The sequence below is a fragment of the Saccostrea echinata genome, unplaced genomic scaffold (assembly GCF_033153115.1).
Source record: "Saccostrea echinata isolate AGI-Se365-2 ecotype Australia unplaced genomic scaffold, CSIRO_AGI_Sech_v1 ptg000266l, whole genome shotgun sequence".
Lineage (NCBI taxonomy): Eukaryota > Metazoa > Mollusca > Bivalvia > Ostreida > Ostreidae > Saccostrea > Saccostrea echinata.
The window spans coordinates 1-17,390 of NW_026890015.1; the positions used below are offsets into that span (position 1 = coordinate 1).

At 51.4% G+C, this 17,390-nt stretch overlaps 8 protein-coding genes and 1 pseudogene across 8 annotated transcripts; 6 read left to right on the forward strand and 3 right to left on the reverse strand.

Moving 5' to 3' along the window:
- The first annotated feature begins 1,057 nt into the window (after positions 1 to 1,057).
- On the forward strand, positions 1,058 to 3,099 carry LOC133177862 (S-adenosylmethionine synthase-like; annotated as a pseudogene).
- A 6-nt stretch (positions 3,100 to 3,105) lies between these two features.
- Positions 3,106 to 3,848, forward strand: LOC133177863 (probable transcriptional regulatory protein TDE_1487). Its single transcript, XM_061312731.1, has 2 exons — positions 3,106 to 3,467; positions 3,563 to 3,848. Exons 1-2 carry the CDS (start codon positions 3,106 to 3,108, stop codon positions 3,846 to 3,848), a joined length of 648 nt encoding a protein of 215 aa, XP_061168715.1.
- Positions 3,849 to 5,577: 1,729 nt separating this feature from the next.
- LOC133177864 (hydroxymethylglutaryl-CoA synthase-like) lies at positions 5,578 to 6,481 on the forward strand. Its single transcript, XM_061312732.1, has 2 exons — positions 5,578 to 5,848; positions 6,012 to 6,481. The coding sequence occupies exons 1-2, from the start codon at positions 5,578 to 5,580 to the stop codon at positions 6,479 to 6,481; spliced, it is 741 nt and encodes a 246-aa protein (XP_061168716.1).
- Positions 6,482 to 8,203: 1,722 nt separating this feature from the next.
- On the reverse strand, positions 8,204 to 9,013 carry LOC133177865 (L-arabinose isomerase-like). Its single transcript, XM_061312733.1, has one exon. The coding sequence runs from the start codon at positions 9,011 to 9,013 to the stop codon at positions 8,204 to 8,206; it is 810 nt and encodes a 269-aa protein (XP_061168717.1).
- Positions 9,014 to 9,372: 359 nt separating this feature from the next.
- On the reverse strand, positions 9,373 to 10,539 carry LOC133177866 (arabinose metabolism transcriptional repressor-like). Its single transcript, XM_061312734.1, has one exon. It carries the CDS (start codon positions 10,537 to 10,539, stop codon positions 9,373 to 9,375), a length of 1,167 nt encoding a protein of 388 aa, XP_061168718.1.
- A 274-nt stretch (positions 10,540 to 10,813) lies between these two features.
- Positions 10,814 to 11,899, forward strand: LOC133177867 (multiple sugar-binding periplasmic receptor ChvE-like). Its single transcript, XM_061312735.1, has one exon. It carries the CDS (start codon positions 10,814 to 10,816, stop codon positions 11,897 to 11,899), a length of 1,086 nt encoding a protein of 361 aa, XP_061168719.1.
- A 343-nt stretch (positions 11,900 to 12,242) lies between these two features.
- LOC133177868 (xylose transport system permease protein XylH-like) lies at positions 12,243 to 13,646 on the forward strand. Its single transcript, XM_061312736.1, has 2 exons — positions 12,243 to 12,321; positions 12,697 to 13,646. The coding sequence occupies exons 1-2, from the start codon at positions 12,243 to 12,245 to the stop codon at positions 13,644 to 13,646; spliced, it is 1,029 nt and encodes a 342-aa protein (XP_061168720.1).
- Positions 13,647 to 13,881: 235 nt separating this feature from the next.
- On the reverse strand, positions 13,882 to 15,024 carry LOC133177869 (arabinose metabolism transcriptional repressor-like). The gene has a single exon (XM_061312737.1). The coding sequence runs from the start codon at positions 15,022 to 15,024 to the stop codon at positions 13,882 to 13,884; it is 1,143 nt and encodes a 380-aa protein (XP_061168721.1).
- A 456-nt stretch (positions 15,025 to 15,480) lies between these two features.
- LOC133177871 (putative binding protein BAB2_0491) lies at positions 15,481 to 16,716 on the forward strand. The gene has a single exon (XM_061312738.1). The coding sequence runs from the start codon at positions 15,481 to 15,483 to the stop codon at positions 16,714 to 16,716; it is 1,236 nt and encodes a 411-aa protein (XP_061168722.1).
- The last annotated feature ends 674 nt before the right edge of the window (positions 16,717 to 17,390 follow it).

Genomic DNA, 17,390 nt, shown 5'->3' on the forward strand with positions numbered 1-17,390 from the left:
CGGGGCCCCCCTGCTGGCCTGGTTCCCCTCCGCCATCTGGTATAAGGTATTATTGCTCCATGTCAATCCCATCAGTGTCTCTGTTGCGCGTTGCAGTTCTATTGCTTTTATCCCTTTTCTTCCTGTCGGATCCCTGATGCAGCCCCTGGTCGCGCAGGAGTCGGATGCGGGTACCGCAGATGATACTGAAAACAGTACGGCAGACAGCACGATAGAGACAGAGCCTGAAGAGAATGGAGCAGAGGCTGGAGAACAGGATCAAAGGGCAGACGCGGCTGGGGCTGGCAAGGCCGCAGCAGAAAACGGCTCAGCAGCAGAGGAACTGGAGGAGACCCGGGGGAGCCTCAGGGACGACGGCCGGGCCGTGCTGTTACAATCCATTGATATTCAGGTGAAAGGCTGGTCGAATAAGGCCAGCCTGCGCAAGCGCATTGGTGTGAAGGAAGGCCAGCGTTTCCGCAGTCTGAGCGAATTGCGTACCGTCCTGGATATCGGCTTTAACCATCTGAGGGGCACTGGTTATTTCAGCAGGGAAGAGGGCATTCGCTACCGTCTGCTCGCTGTGGCAGGGGGCAGCGAAGGCATGCAGCAGCTCCGGCTGGAAGCCCGCTTCCGGGATAAATGGACTGTCTACCCGCTTGTGTATCCGTACTACAGTACGGGTACGGGCTTCGGTCTCAGAGGGAGGCTGAAATGGGATAACTTCCTGGGCCTGCTGGGCGATGTGACATTCCGGGCGGATGTGACTCAGGTGCGCAATGGCAATTACGGGCCGGATGTGGGGGCCGGGCTGGGTATCAGCACCATTAAAATTACGCCTGCTTTCGGTGTCAACGGTTCATTCCATGTCAATCGCGATGCGGATATTCATAAGCTCACTGGAAGCTGAACGTCAGCCTCGGGGGTAACGTAGCTATCAGCGTATTGCAGGCTGCCGGTATCGGCATGAATTACTCGGCCCTCCAGCAGTTCCGGCATTTCGTTTGGCTATATCGGCCAGGTGAGTACCCATCCCTATTTCAGCAATAGTTTCAGTCACGGTCTCGGGCTGGGGAAAATGCGCAGCTCTTCCGGCTCTGTGCTGCGCGATGGTTACAGTATGTCTGTTCGCAATAGCTACAGTTTCGACAGTGATCCTGAAAGTCTGGATGGGCCGCGGAATTTTGCCCTGGAAGACATCAGGCTGGGCTACAGTATTCAGCTGGCCCGTTCGTATTTCAATGCCATTAACTTCAAAGGACGTGCTGGTCTGGGGTTATCCTTTGATTTCAGCAACGGAATCCGGAATGAAAAGGGCTACAATTACGATGTCCACAGTTACAACCGCGGCAAACGGGAAGACCGGGTCGAGGGCAATTTTATCGCCTATCTGAACATGGAGTTGGCGGTGCTGGTATTCAGTGATGATTTATTAGGCGATGTGCTGCTCCAGCCGTTTCTGGATCTGAGCTGGGTCAACAACGCGCAGGGTTTCTCGCTGGGAAAACACTTCGCTGGGCTCCGGCTTTGAACTGGTGTGGATCTTCCGCAGTCTGAAATTCCGTTTCAGCTTTGGTTTTGACCTGCACGAGCCAGAAGTATATAATATCACCATTACCACCGGGTTTTATTTTAATTGACACGCTGGAGTTTCATAAACTCAGTTCCAGTGCTGTGAGAGGGAAACCTGTGTCTCATACCTGTATTTTTACTTCAGAATCGGTCAGTGAAGGGCATCCCGACAAAGTGGCCGATCAGATTTCCGATGCCGTACTGGATGCCTGCCTTCGCGAAGATCCGCAAAGCCGGGTGGCCTGTGAGACCTATACGACTACCGGCATGGTGCTGGTGGGAGGCGAAATTACTACTTTCCACGTATATTGATATTCAGGAGCTGGTGCGCGAAGTTGTGCGCGAAATCGGCTATACCCGCGCTGAATACGGCCTGGATGCTGCTTCCATGTCAATTCTGAATACGATTCACTCGCAGTCATCCGATATCAGCCAGGGCGTTTCCGGTACCAGCGGGCTGTACGATGGTCTGCAGGGTGCCGGGGATCAGGGCATGATGTTCGGTTATGCCTGCCGGGAAACCCCGGAATTGATGCCCGCACCGATCTGCTATGCCCACAAACTGCTGCAAAAGGCCGCTTTGCTGCGTAAAGGCGGGGCGCTGCCGTGGCTGCGCCCCGATGCCAAGAGTCAGGTTTCTCTGGAGTACCAGAATGGCCAGCCGCTGCGGATTGATTCGGTGGTGCTGTCGCAGCAGCACGATGACCATATGGAACACGCTGCGATCGAGGAAATTCTGGTGCGGCAGGTCATCCGCGATGTGCTGGAGCCGACCGGCCTGCTGGATGCGCAGACCAGGTTTTATATCAACCCCACTGGCCGTTTTGTGATCGGCGGGCCACACGGTGATGCGGGTCTGACCGGGCGCAAGATTATTGTGGATACCTATGGCGGCATGGGTCGCCACGGCGGCGGTGCTTTTTTCGGGCAAAGATCCTTCCAAAGTGGATCGATCAGCAGCGTATATGGCGCGTCATATTGCCAGACATGTCGTCGCGGCGGAACTGGCAGAACGTTGTGAGGTCCAGTTGTCTTATGCGATTGGTGTGCCGTTCCCCGATTTCGGTAATGGTGGAAACCTTTGGTACGGGCAAGGCTGATGAGCAGCAGATTGCCAGGGCTTTGCGTGAAGTGTTCGATCTGAGTCCGGCCGGTATCGTGGCGGGTCTGAACCTGAAGCGGCCCATCTATCAGCCAACGGCCTGCTACGGTCACTTTGGCCGCAGTGAATTTCCCTGGGAAAAAGACGGACAGGATTGCCGAACTGCAAAGGGGCAGTGGGTTGAAGGGCAGTGGGTTGAAGGGCAGTTGGTTGAGCAGCTGTTATATAGCCTGTATGAAAATTACATGGCCGGGATCCCGGTCTTTGTTGTCCGTATGAAGTGTCAGGGAATCCATGGTATCCATCCCGGGAACTGTATCATTTTCGGGCATGCAGAGCTTGCGGAGCATGGCAGAAAGAGCAGTGCTTACGCGGCTGTGACGAAAAATCTTTGTGGCCCGCAACGCAGGCGGGAACAGTCTTTGTATGGCGGAAGGCTTCTGTGAGGATCTATGTCAGGACACAGTAAATGGTCAACGATCAAGCATAAAAAAGGAGCCGCCGATGCGAAACGGGGGAAACTGTTTACCAAACTGATCAAGGAAATCACGGTAGCAGCGCGCATGGGAGGCCCCGATCCGGAAGGCAACCCGCGTCTGCGGGCCTGCCTGATTAAGGCGCGCACGGCCAACATGCCCAGGGACAATATTGAGCGGGCCATTAAAAAGGGGATCGGGGACCCTGGTGGCCGGAGGACTACCAGGAATTGCAGTATGAAGCTTATGCACCCGGCGGAGTGGGTCCTGTTGATCGAGGCTCTGACCGAAAACAAAAATCGAAGTGCCGCCGATATCCGTTCCATTCTGAGTAAAAAGTAATGCCTCGCTGGCTGCGGCCGGGGCCGTGTCGTTCCAGTTTCAGCGCAAAGGTGTGATTTCCTTTGACCTGGAACAGGTGGCTTTTGAACAGTTGTTTGAGGCGGCCCCTGGAGGCGGGTGCAGAGGATGTGGCCGATTCAGGGGAAGTCTACACCGGGCCCTCAGACTTTGAGCAGGTGCTCGAAGCGCTGGAGGGAAAAGGCTTTGTCCAGCTTGGTGCCGAAGTGCAGTGGGTCGCTGAGCAGCGTTTGAGCCTGAGCCATGATGATACCCGGAAGGTGCTGCATCTGATCGATCGCCTGGAAGACTGCGACGATGTACAGACAGTGGCCAGTAACCTGGAAATCCCCGAAGACTTTGATTTTCATTCAATGTAAGCATTGCTTTGAATTAACTGGCATACGGTGAGGGTAGTGAATGAGAGGTGATGAGACAGAGGCATCGCTCCAGCGATCAGAAGCAGAGTGTTTTTCGGAGCATCCGCGTAAAAGCAGGAAGTCTTCCGCGTCTGGAGAAACCAGGACCCCCAGGACGCTCAAGGTGTCCGGAGTTGACCCGCATTACCGGAGTCTGACTGCCAGACTGAAGAATACCCACGAATTCCGCAGGATCGACCAGTATCATCGCCGCAGTCTTTTTACCAGTTTCCGCTGTTCACTGCGTGCTTCTATTACGCGTTTCGTACCCAGCGCAACTTCCGCATTGAACTGGTGTTTGCCGTGCCTGTCGTTGGGCTGGGACTCGTCCTGGGCCTTGACAAAGGGCAGTGGGGCATTCTGCTGTTGGCAATTGCGCAGGTGCTGGGTGCTGAAATTGATGAATACGGCACTTGAATATATGGTCGATCTGTACGAAAAAATTCAATTACCTGGCAATGATGGCGAAAGATATTGCGGCAGCCTTTGTATTGCTGAGTGTCCTCCATGCTGTGCTTCAGGGGCTGTTGATTTTTGGTCTTATGTACTGAGTGTCTTCGGCTGAGTGGAAGCAGGGGCAGGGCGATGTGAACAGGGGGGCCGCGTAATTGCACAGACCGGCTGATTGCTATAGGATGCGGGTATCCATTCCCCTGTACCTGCTGTACAATAGCCGGGGGGGATAGATGCACGAAAGGACCGGACTGTTGCTGCCACCAATACTGTACCGCCACGACGCGCTGTCGCTACAGGCGAAAGAGGTTTCCAGGGAAGTGCTGGATCGCCTGCTGGAGGCGGGCCGGCTCAGTCCTTCGGTCAGGCACCGCAGCCCTGGCGGTTTTTATCGCGGTTACGGAGCCACAGAGGCAACAGCAGTTACAGCAGGCATGCTATGGCGATGAGCGCTGCAGCAAAGGGGGCGATGATCGCCGCCTGCTATGCATCTGCTGATATCAGATGCCCAACGGTTTTTCAGCGAACCTGTTTGATCTGGGGCTGGCCTGCGGTCAGATCATGTTGCAGGCAGAAGTAGAAGGGCTGGCCGCAGAAGCGCTGACTTCGTTTTCACAGAACGAGGCTTCCCGGCGCTTGACCCTGCCGCATGGGATGTATATTGCAGCTCTGATACTGCTGGGTTATCCGGAGAATCGGGAGAAGCGTGATATGCGCCACCGCTGCCTGGATTGTGAGCGTACGGTAAATTACAATTCCTGGTAAATCTGTGAGGGAATCCATTTTCTGGATGATTCCGCTTCTTTCAGTTTCTCATTTCTCAGTTTTTCATTTCTATGGGGCTGGTGCTTCTGGTCATTTACAGGGTTGATCAATGTTGGAGGAATCATACATCATGAGAGTAGGTATTGAACGAATCAATCTGTACGGTAGCAGCATGTCTCTGGATTTGCGCACCCTGGCGGAGGCCCGGAACAAGGATCCGGACAAGGATGTCTCGGAACTGCTGATTCACCGTCGCACGCTGCTGCCCCCCTGGGAGGATATCATTACCATTTCGGCCAATGCCGCAAAGCCGATCCTGGATGAGGAGATTACGGGCAGAAATTGGCCTGTTCATTGTCGGGACCGAGGGGTCGACAGACTTTGGTAAACCGATCAGTACCAACCTGCATGAGGCCCTGCAGCTGCCTGTAAATGTCCGTAACTTGAGACCAAGCACGCCTGTTTTTCTGGAATGGCGGCATTGGACAGCGCCATTGACTGGGTGGCAGCGGGCTGGAACCAGGGTCGCAAGGCACTGGTGATTGCTGCCGACTTCAGTCGGGTGCATCTGAATACGAAGCAGGAGTTTGTGATGGGTGGCGTGGCTACAGCGATGCTCATCAGCGATCAGCCCGAAATCATTGAGAGTTTGAACTGGGTAAACGCGGCAACTGGACCACCAACATTTATGATACGTATCGACCTACAGCCCGGGAGGAACTGGGGAACAACGAAACCAGCCTGTTCAGCTATATTGACGCGCTGGACGGTGCCTACAATGACTACCTGAGGATTGTCGAAGAAGAGAGTGGGGAGCAGATTGCTTTTGACAGTTACTTCCAGAAATTTGTGTTTCCACACGCCGTTTGCCGGGATGGCCTTTCAGGCATTCCGTTCGCTGAACAGCATTGCGGGCAGTGGAAAAGAAAAAATCCGAATTGCGCGCGGACTTTGAGCGCAAGGTTTTACCTGCGCTGCGTATTTCCAGGCTGGTGGGCAGTTGCTACGCTTCGAGCAATTATGCGGGGATTGTCAGCCTGTTATTGAGCTGTGAGGATTTAGAGCCAGGCGATCGGATTGGTTTCTACGCTTATGGTTCGGGTGCTATCGGTGAGTTCTACAGTGCCATCGTCTGTCCCGGTGCCCGTGAGAAATTGCAGAAATTGCAGATGCTCGAAAAACTGGAAGCACGTTATGATGCCAGTGTTGCCGAGTATGAGCAGAATGAAGCAATCCGCGATTCTTATGTCGAGAACCCGGACTTTGAGCCGGACTTTTCCCGGCCTCCAGGTGTGTTTGAGAAATACTACAGAGGCCAGGGGCTTTATGTTCTGAAGAGTGTCAAAGAATATCAGCGCAAGTATGAATGGAGTTGAGTTTGCGTTGCTGGGACTGAGTCCGGGCAACTCTCCGGCTGCTGCTGCGGTGGGTCCGGGCGCTCTGGGCCTGATTACCCTGAGCGATCCTGTGGGCAACGGCAATGCTCTGAATACCGGATTGCTCAATAGTCTGGTAGAGCAACTGGAAGTCTGGCGTGCCCAGTGGCAAAGCCAGCCGATCCGGGCGCTGATTTTACGTTCAAGCAGTCCATTGGCCTTTTTCGGTGGGTATGGATCTTGCTGTTTTTCAAACTCAGAGCAAAGGGTCGGATGGTCGGGTGGAGGAGCAGGCAGCGGCATTGTACCGGCGCAGTCTGGAGAGCATTTACCGCTTTCCAGCCCCGGTATTCTGTCTGCTGGAAAAAGCGGCCCGCGCTGGAGGCGTGGGCCTTGTTATGGCCGCAGATCTGGTGCTGGCTACTGAGGAAGCCAGTTTGATGCTGGGTGAGGCTCTGTTTGGCCTGATCCCGGCTAATGTATTGCCGTACCTGCGCAAGCGCCTGAGCGAACGCAGGGCAAACCGGATGGTATTTGTGCCGGAAGCTCTGGATGCGCAGACTCTCTTTTGACTGGGGCCTGATTGATTTTCCCCCATCCGCAAATTCCGAGCTGCTGGAAAAAGCTGTTGAAAAAACTGCTGCGCAATGTGTTGCGTTGCAACCCTCAGGCGCTGGCCCGCCAGAAGCTGCTTGGGCAGGCGCTCGGCGAGCTGGGGCTGGAGCAACAGCAGAACCTGGCAGAAGAAACTCTGGCGCAGTGCCTGGGAGAGCCGGCCGTTCGGGCAGGAATCAGCTCTTTCCTTAATGGCAGCCTGGGGCCTTGGAGTTGTAAGGTTCCGAAAGAGTTGAAAATAAGCGGAGCCGGTTTTCCAGCTGAATAGACCACATCATTTCGCGTATTGCCGGCTCGCGCGCTGCTGGTTTTTCCATGCATTGATCCGTTTCCCGCCAGGCTCTTTATTGTGCGGAGTTGTGGAAATTGCGGGCGTACCAGGTTTGATTGTACGAAAACATTAATACAATAGCGCTGCTCTACCGCTTCGGCCATCTGGTCCAGCAGGTAACGGCGGGCCCATCCGGCCAATCAGCTTGCCGGGCACGGTAAAACTGCCTGAATCCCCCGCAAAACTGCTGAATCCCCCGCCCGGCAGCCCGGCCAGTTGTGCATGAGCAAAGCCGGGTAACTGATAGTCGTGTTGCAGCTGAGCTCAGGCGTTGCGCACGGGACTGCACGACATGGGAAACTTCTCTCACAGCGCATTTCCGGTGGGCAATTGCTCCCCGCTGCCCTGCAAAAGGATGCCGTAATGATGGGAAATACCCGGCCGGACATGACAATAAATGACCCATTTTTCTGAGCGACTACCTCTGCTGAGCCCAGAACATGTGGGAATAATACAAATCGTTCCAGCGGAGGCGATCGCAGAAAGAATGTAGTTCGGTACTGCTGCCAATACCGACAAATTCAATTCCCGCAATATCGGCAAAAATGCGCAGCTGTTCGCTGGAGACATTCTGGCTGAAACACGAATGATGAGCACCCCCGGCCTGGAGCCAGGCACGGGTGGAGATGTTCCAGTTGGGTTCTGGCACCCAGAGTACGTGGGCCACGGGCAACCGGGGCATCGGCCGGGGCAGGGGCAGGACCCGCAATTCATTGGCCAGCAGACGGAATCGATTGCCCATATCCAATAGAGTTGCATTCAGTGCGCGCCCCTTGTTAACCTGATGACTGGCACCAAAAAGCAAACGCACAGGGTCGGCTTTGCCGCCGATGCCCAGGGGAAGATACCGAGATCGGTTGCTCTGTGGTAATACTGGGGCAGACTTCCAGCATGTGGGCCCCCAGGCAGGCGGCTTCTTCGCCGAAGTGGTAGGTATAATCCTCAATAAAAGAAGCACCACCCTCCTGGTTCAGTCCGATGACCTTGACGATATATAACAACGCGGCTGTTTTCCAGTCGCCTTCGGCACCAAAGCCATAACCTTCCTTCATTAAGCGCTGTACCGCCAGCCCCGGCAACTGTGGCAAGTTCCCTAAATTTTCAAACGTGGTGGTGAATGCAGAAAAATTCCCTTGCACCAGAAAATGGCGTATCCCGGCTTCGATCCGGGCGGATTCGACCAGTGCGTGGTGCTGGCTCGCGCCCTTTTGTAATTCTGCTGCAACATTGTATTCATCCAGACAGGCTTCGACGATTTGCGGTACCTGATCCTGGGCCTCATCCATTGCGCGGTATAAATCATCCAGGCCATAACCATCGACGCGCCAGCCCAGCTGGATCTGGGCTTCGACTTTGTCGCCTTCGGTCACAGCGACATTGCGCATGTTGTCGCCAAAGCGTGCCACGCGGCATGTTTGCGACTCCGCCCAACCCCGTGCGACTCTGGCCCAGGCGGCAAATTCACGCTGTATTTCCAGGTCCTGCCAGTGGCCTGCGATAACATGGCGGCTTTTGCGCAGGCGGCTGGCCGCAAAACCGAACTCCCGCCCGCCATGAGCCGACTGGTGCAGATTCATGTAGTCCATGTCAATACTTTCCCAGGGGATGGTCGTATTGAATTGTGTGTGAAAATGCAATAAAGGTTTGCGCAAATCGCGCAGGCCCGTCAGCCACATTCTGGCCGGGGAAAACGTATGCATCCAGACGACCACGCCGGCACAGGAAGAGCAGGCATTTGCTTCCCGGCATAAACAGCTGATGGTGTCCGTGTCTGTTGCGACCTGCTTCCACTGTAATGGCAGAGGACAAACCTGCGCCAGATTTTGCAGTATCTGCCGGAATTGCTGGCCACTTGTCGCAGAGTGTCTGGACCATAGAGATCCTGGCTACCGGTAATAAACCATATCTGATGTTCTCTGGCAGGTTCTTTCATTGTGTATACTCCTCAATCTGTGTTACTGGATGATTCTTTTTCTTTCTGTTTTACTTCCAGCCTGTTCTTGAGCTCCATATAATCAGCGAGATTCCTCTGAATAAAATTGGGTTCTACCAGGACCTGGGCACAGTGCCGGTTTTTGATGGGCTCTGTCAGTTGATCAAGTAAATGACGGGCTGCCATGCGCCCCATCAGTTTCCCGGGATGGGTAAAACTGCTGAAGCCGCCATGGAGCAGCCGGGATAACTGCGAGTTGTCAAAGGCAATCAGCTCGTAGTGGCGATGCAGTTCCCAGCCATAATGTTCTGCCACGCTGATAACAATGGCAGCTTCCTCATCATTAGAGCAGATCCATGCCATCGGCCTGCCAGTGTGCCGAAGGGTTCTGGCAAAGAACGCTTCACATTGCTGGCAGGTGTTGCTGTGCTGGCCCTGGCCTTGAAAGACCAGTTCGACAAACTGGACATCCCGGTATTGCCGGAATGCAGCCCTGGCACCCTGAATACGCCTGGTTTTCGCCAGGTAGTGATCCTGGTAAAACAGGACAAACTGGCGGTAACCGAGCTGGAGCAGAGTCTCTGCGGCCGTTCTCCCGGACTGCAAATCGTGGCACAGAATGGAGCTGGAGCGCAGCTGGGGTACAGAAGCGTCAATAAAGATGATGGGAATGCCACTTTGGGCGAGCTGCTGGTACAGCTCCAGGTTGGGTGCCCGCTCGTCATCCACAACCGGCTCGGCGATCAGACCGATAATACCCTGTTGCAAAAAGCTTTCCAGAGCAAGAGACTCCTGTTCTACCTGATACTCGCTCTGTTTAATGATGATATTGTATTCAGGGTTGTCAATGGTTGCCGTAACCCCCGCGATAATTTCCGGGAAGATATAATGACCGGGGAAAAAACACAGCAGACCAATATTCAGGGAGCTTGCTGCGGGGCCATCTCTGTCCAGCAACGGTTTCGCAGCTTCAGAAACAAAATAGCCGAGATTTTTCTGATAGGTGAGCCAGCCTTGCTGGGCCAGTTGGCTCAGACCGTTGCGCACAGCGTTACGCGATATGTTGAGCCGCTTTTCCAGTTCGGCTTCGGTGGGCAGCCGCTGTCCTGTCTGCAGGAATTTTTGCCGGATTTGTCCTTTTACCCAGTCGGTAACGATATATGCGCGTTTTTTAGGCATGATTTGATACTGTACTGTGATTGCCGAAATCACGCAAGCATTTTTCAGGTATAATAAATATCTTTGTATTTTATTCCATTTGAGATGGTTATGGCATGGTGACTGCTTGTATATTTATATATATAGAAATTAGTTATGTAAAAAATCATCGTGAGGAATATGCAGGAACAGGGCTGAAATGAATCTCTATGGCAGATCTGGAATTTTGTGATTGACAGATATATCGAAAAGGATTAAAATAATATATTGTTTTATTGGTATAATAATATTCCTTATGTGCCGGAGGTCATCTATGAAAATTGCAAAATGTGCTGCTGTACTGCTGAGTCTGGGCTATACGCTGAATGTGGTGGCGTGCACGCAACAGGGAGCTCGGAACCTTGTCGGGATCGCCATGCCGACAAAGTCTTCTGAGCGGTGGATCAAAGATGGTGCTACGATGAGAGAGCTGCTGGAAAACAAGGGCTATCAGGTCGATCTCCAGTATGGCGAGGATGATATCCCTACGCAAAAATCCCAGATTGAGAATATGATTACCAAAGGGGCCAGGGTTCTGGTCATTGCGCCAATTGATGCTTCCACATTATCCAGTACTCTGGACAATGCGGCAGCGGCCGGAGTAAAAGTCATTTCTTACGATCGCCTTCTGATAAATACTGATGCAGTTTCCTTTTATGCTACATTTGACAATCGCAAGGTGGGGCAGCTGCAGGCCGAATCACTGCTTGAGGGCCTGCGGCAGCTCCGGGGGGAGGGCCCGTATAATATTGAGTTATTCGCAGGCTCTCCGGATGATACCAATTCCTTCTATTTTTATTCGGGAGCCATGGATGTCCTGCAACCCCTGATTGATGATCAAATCATTCGCATCCCTTCGGGGCAGACAGCCCAGGCTCAAATCGGTACTTTACGCTGGGATGGGGCGGTAGCCCAGGCCCGTATGGATGCGATACTGGCCGCAAATTACAGTGCAGGAGCAGTCCTGGATGGAGTCCTTTCTCCCTATGACGGCATTTCCCGGGGAATCATATCCGCGCTGAAGGCTTTTGGGTATCAGCCCGGGCAGAATCTTCCTGTAGTCACGGGTCAGGATGCCGAGTCCTCATCCATTAAATTAATCATTCGCGGCGAACAATATTCGACAATTCTGAAAGATACCAGAGAGCTGGCTGCGGTTGCTGCGAGCATGGTGGATGCCGTTTTAAAAGATACACAACCAGAAATTAACGATACGACAACATATCACAACAATGTAAAGGTTGTGCCTTCTTATCTCCTGGAACCTTACACTGTGACCAGAGAGAATTATCAGGAATTAGTGATTGATTCCGGCTATCTGGAGCCCCGCGACATCCAGTAGCAGGTTCCAGTCCTCCTGACGAAACGCCATTGAGTGCAGGATCCGGCCTGAGAGGCTGGCCGGGATTCTGTTGTTTCATATCGAAAGTAATGTGCAGGGATACTCATGATGAGATGTAGCATCCATCTGCCTGTCGGCCGGAAACCACAGAAAGTAGTCCCGGGTAAGTGGAGCCCGGCAGAGCCCGGTATGCTCATCCTGGATGAGCCGACCAGGGGTATTGATGTCGGAGCCAGACAGAAAATTTATTCGGTAATGAATGGTCTGGGAGAGTCGGGGAGGAAATCGTGATGATTTCTTTCGGGTTACCGGGAATCCGGGGCTCTGTGAGCGCATATGCGCTATGAGTGAAGGACAGTCTGTCGGTGAATTCAGTGCAGAGGAGGCTTCGCAGGAAAGCTTCATGCAGAAGAGCATGAGACGTGATTCATGAGAGAGCTGTTCAGAATTCCCTTATTTGTCGTGCTGGCACAGCTGTTCTGGTCAGGGTTTTGAGCATTCGCCTCAACAGAGCTCTTTTTGATTTGTTTATAACAGAATGGTACCGTTAAAGATATTCTGGATATGGATATGGGGAATGGATATGCGCAATCAGATACGGAATTCAGATATACGGCAATATGTAATGGTGATTGTCTTAGCCATAGTGGTTATTTCATTACAGATTCTTACGGGAGGGATACTGCTCAAGCCCTTGAATATTTCCAATCTGATTTCTCAAAATGCTTATATATTAATACTGGCAATCGGTATGGTGTTATGTATTATTGCAGGCGGAAATATTGATTTATCTGTAGGTTCTATTGCTGGTTTTGTCGGAGCTGTTTCGGCAACATTGATTTTAAAAAGCCAGCTGCCGGTATTGCCGGCGATTGTGCTTTCTCTGGCCGTTGGTTTATGTATTGGGATGTGGCACGGCTTCTGGATTGCCTGGATAGGAGTTCCCTCCTTTATTGTAACTCTGGGCGGGATGTTGATGTTCCGGGGCTTTACTCTGGCAATCCTGAAAGGAAGCAGCCTGGCACCACTGCCGGGCAGTTACCAGTTTCTTGCTGCCGGCTTCCTTCCCGAAATTGGTAAAGTCCGGGGCCTGAACATCATGTCGATTCTCGTCGGGCTTCTGTTTTCCATATGGTACATCATCTCAGAGTGGTGCCGACGAAAACAGGCCCTCAGCTACGGTTTTACTGTACTGGCACCGCAACTTCTGCTGATAAAAATACTGGCGATACTGGCCACGGTAAATTATTTTACGATTCAACTCAGCCGGTATCGAGGCATTCCTGTGGTGCTCTTAATCATCGCTGTTCTGGTCATTATTTATACGTTTATTACGCAAAAGACGATTCCAGGAAGGCATATTTATGCGTATGGGGGCAACAAGCTGGCCGCAGAACTGTCCGGGGTCAACACCCGGCAAGTGATCTTCCTGGTATATGCCAATATGGGCTTGTTGGCTGCCTGGTCCGGAATTATATTTACCGGACGTTTGAACTCGGCGACACCGAAAACCGGGATGAATTTTGAGCTGGATGCCATTGCAGCCTGCTTCGTTGGTGGCGCTTCAATGTCTGGCGGTATCGGTACAGTGATCGGGGCGGTGGTCGGTGCTCTGTTGATGGGGGTTCTCAATAATGGCATGTCGATCCTGGGAGTGAGCATTGAATGGCAGCAGGCAATTAAAGGGTTTGTCCTGATTTGTGCAGTGGCCTTTGATGTGTACGCAAAATCAGGATCAAAGGCTTGAGGCCACTCAACACAAGTCCCTGCCAAAGTCCATTCCTCCTTCTGGCCCTGTTCAGCCAGCACAGCTGCCCTGATTTCCCGGTATGCTGCTGGTATGATGCAGCCATTGTCAGTGGATGGCCGGGGCCTTGATGGCAGGCGGCGGCATTGCAAATAAGCGGAGCCGGTTTTCCAGCCGAATAGACCACATCATTGCGCGTATTGCCGGCTCGCGCGCTGCTGGTTTTTCCATGCATTTATCCGTTTCCCGCCAGGCTCTTTAACTGTGCGGAGTTGTGGAAATTGCGGCGTATCAGGTTTGATTGTACTAGAACATTAATACAATGGCGCTGCTCTACCGCTTCGGCCATCTGGTCCAGCAGGTAACGGGCGGCCATCCGGCCAATCAGCTTGCCGGGCACGGTAAAACTGCTGAATCCCCCACCCAGCAGTTCGGCCAGTTGTGAATTATCAAAGCCGAGCAACTCGTAGTCACGGTGCAGCTCCCAGTGATACGAACGTGCCACCTCGATCACAATGGCTGCATCCTCATCGCTGGAACACAGCCAGGCCATTGGTTCCGGATGCATAGCCCGCTCCAGCTTCGCAAAAAACTCACTGCATCTTTTGCGGGTATCGCTGTGCTGGCCCTGGTCGACAAAGGCCAGCTCGGAGTAGCTTACCGCACCATAGCGCTCTGCCTGTTGCAGAACTTCTCTGGCCCCCTGCATGCGAACGGCCTTGGTTAAATAATTTTTCTGGTAAAATAAAATAAAGTCGCGAAAGCCGGCAGCCAGCATGACTTCAGAAGCCCTGCGGCCAGCCTGTAAATCGCAGCACAGGATGGAGCTGGCCTCAATCCCGGGTATCGTACTACAGACGAACACAACCGCAGTACCGCGCTGAATCAGTTGCATGTACAGGTCTTTGTTGGGCGCATGTACACCGTCGAGAATGGGCATGGCTACCAGCCCGGCGATGCCCTGGGCGGAGAGCTCCTGCAGGGCCTGACGTTCCTGCTGTACCTGATACTCACTCTGCTTGATAATGATATTGTACTGCTGGCTGTCAATGATGGAACTGAAACCGGAAATTACATCGGGGAAAATATAGTGACTGGGGAAAAAACAGAGCAGCCCCAGATCTTTTCTGAATGCCGCAGCAGGTCGGGCAGGTCCGGGCAATGCCGGGGCACGAACGGAGTAGCCCCGGTTTTTTTCGTACTGGAGCCAGCCGCTGTGGTGCAGCTGAGACAGGGCGTTGCGCACGGCACTGCGTGAGAGGTGAAACTTCTGGCACAGTGCCTTTTCTGTGGGCACTCGTTCCCCGCTGTCCAGCTGTCTGGATTGAATTTGTTCCTGTAGCCATTCCATGACAATATGGGCTCGTTTTTTGGGCATAAGGCCAATTATGTGAATAGACAGAAAATAATCAGTATTTCCAGAGAAAGTTCTGTTATTTTAGAGAATGGGGGGGCTGCTGCTGGCAGCTTCGGCCAGGAGCACCACGCAGCAGACGGTCTTTGTGTTGTACTTATTTTATCAGCAACATGAAGATATTTTTTGGATATATTCAGGCCGGGCAGAGTGATTTTCCAGGAACATCACCGGAAACAGCATGAATCTTTTCCGGACATATTAACATAATTATTTATATAGTAATTATTAATTTTAATACAATATGATGATGATCATCTTTTTTAATATGTGCTTGACCGATATCATAACTGGTGCTATAATCCATCCATTAAGATATACTGGTTACCATGAAGTACAATATTGACTGATTATCTGTTTTTCGGAGGTTGGTACCGGTCTCAACGGCTTTTATGAATCAATATAGAAAAATACCATCGGATGGAGGTCCGTGTGATGAATAAAATATCCTTACTGATGATTCTTTTCCTGCTGGTATTGCAGTCCTGTAAGGGCAGCGATAAGAAAAATATCCAGGATGCTGCAGTCAGCCTGACAGTCTGGCATTATTTTGCCGAGCAGGATGTGGATGTATTTAACGAGGGCATACAAAAATATGCCAGGCAGAAAGATATAGAAGTCACATCCACTTTTGTGGAGCGCAGAGATTTATTAAAACAATACACGATGGGTGCCCTTTCAGGACGGCTTCCAGATGTAGGTTTAGTTGACAACCCGGATCATGCATCTTTTGCTGTTATGGGCATTTTTCAGGATATCACGGATCTGGTAGAGGCTACCGGGGAGAAGGATTTCTTTTTTAAAGGCCCTTTATTGAGTGCGACCTATGAGGGGAAATTATATGGTCTGCCCCATAATTCTAACGCACTGGCCTTGTTTATCAATAATGCGATGTTCCGGGAAAAAAACCTTGAAGCTCCGACCACCTGGGATGAGTTGTTAGTCGTTTGTGAAAAACTGGCTGATAAAGAAAAGGGCGTTTACCCACTGGCTATGAGCGCTGTCAATACTGAGGAAGGAACATTCCAGTTTATGCCCTGGCTGCTTTCGGCTGGAGGAGGCATTGAGGATCTGGGGGGAGAGAATTCCATACGTGCTGTAAAATTCCTCAAAACACTGATAGATAAGGGATATATGTCTATCGATGTCATAAACTGGGGGCAGGGGAGTGCGAACACTCAATTTATGAATGGCCTGGCTGCAATGCAGGTCAATGGTCCCTGGAATATCCCGACCATTCAACAGGAGGCTCCTGACCTGGATTTCAGTGTAGTCCTGTTGCCCAAAGATCAGAAGTATGCTTCTGTCCTGGGCGGAGAAAATTTTGCTGTTCTAAGTGGTGCCCCCAGGGAAGAGGCTTTTGATTTATTATATTTCATTACATCAAAAGAAGTTGTGGCAGATTACGCGGCGAGAGCCGGCAAGTTTCCCTCGCGTTCTGATGCCCTGGAGCTTAAGACGATATGGACAGAAGATCCGCTTCTGAAAGTTTTTGGCGAAGAGCTCAAATTTGCCTTGCCCAGGGGGCCACATCCCCGGTGGCCTGAGATTTCCAGTATCATTATCGGGGCAGTGACCGAAGTTTTAACAGGTGTGAAAACGGCTGAAGAATCCATGCAGGAAGCAGCTGCAAAATATGATGAAATTATCCGTTAGTCAAGCAGGAATCCCGATAAGAACCAGACTCCCTGCCGGAGAAATAGAAGGAAATAAAGATGAAGAGAGGCTTCTTTATCAGGTATCGTGAAACATGGGCAGGGTATTTGTTTGTTGTACCGGCATCACTTTATATTCTGGGGTTAACAGCTTATCCCCTGGTTTATAATATCGGGATCAGTTTTTTTGATTTGAATGTAATGACATTCAAGAATAATAATATAATATTCCAGGGAATAAAAAATTATTCAGAATTATTCAGTGATGAGATATTTAAAAAATCTTTATACAATACATTTTTTTATACAATATGGTGTCTGGCATTCCAGTTTTCTATTGGATTTTTATTAGCCCTGTTCTTTAGTAAAAGATTTTTTCTATCATATATAATACGAGGACTTATTCTGATCAGTTTTATAATACCAATTTCAGTTACAGGTATATTATACAAAAATATGTTTGCGACAGAGACAGGGATTATAAATTATATACTGATAAATACAGGAATGATACATGATAATATTCCATGGCTGGTAAACAGCAACTATGCAGTCTGGTCATTGATTATCGCTAATATCTGGATAGGGATCCCGTTCAATATATTGTTATTGACATCCGGTCTTACAAGTATACCGAAAGAAATATATGAAAGTGCAAATATTGATGGTGCAGAT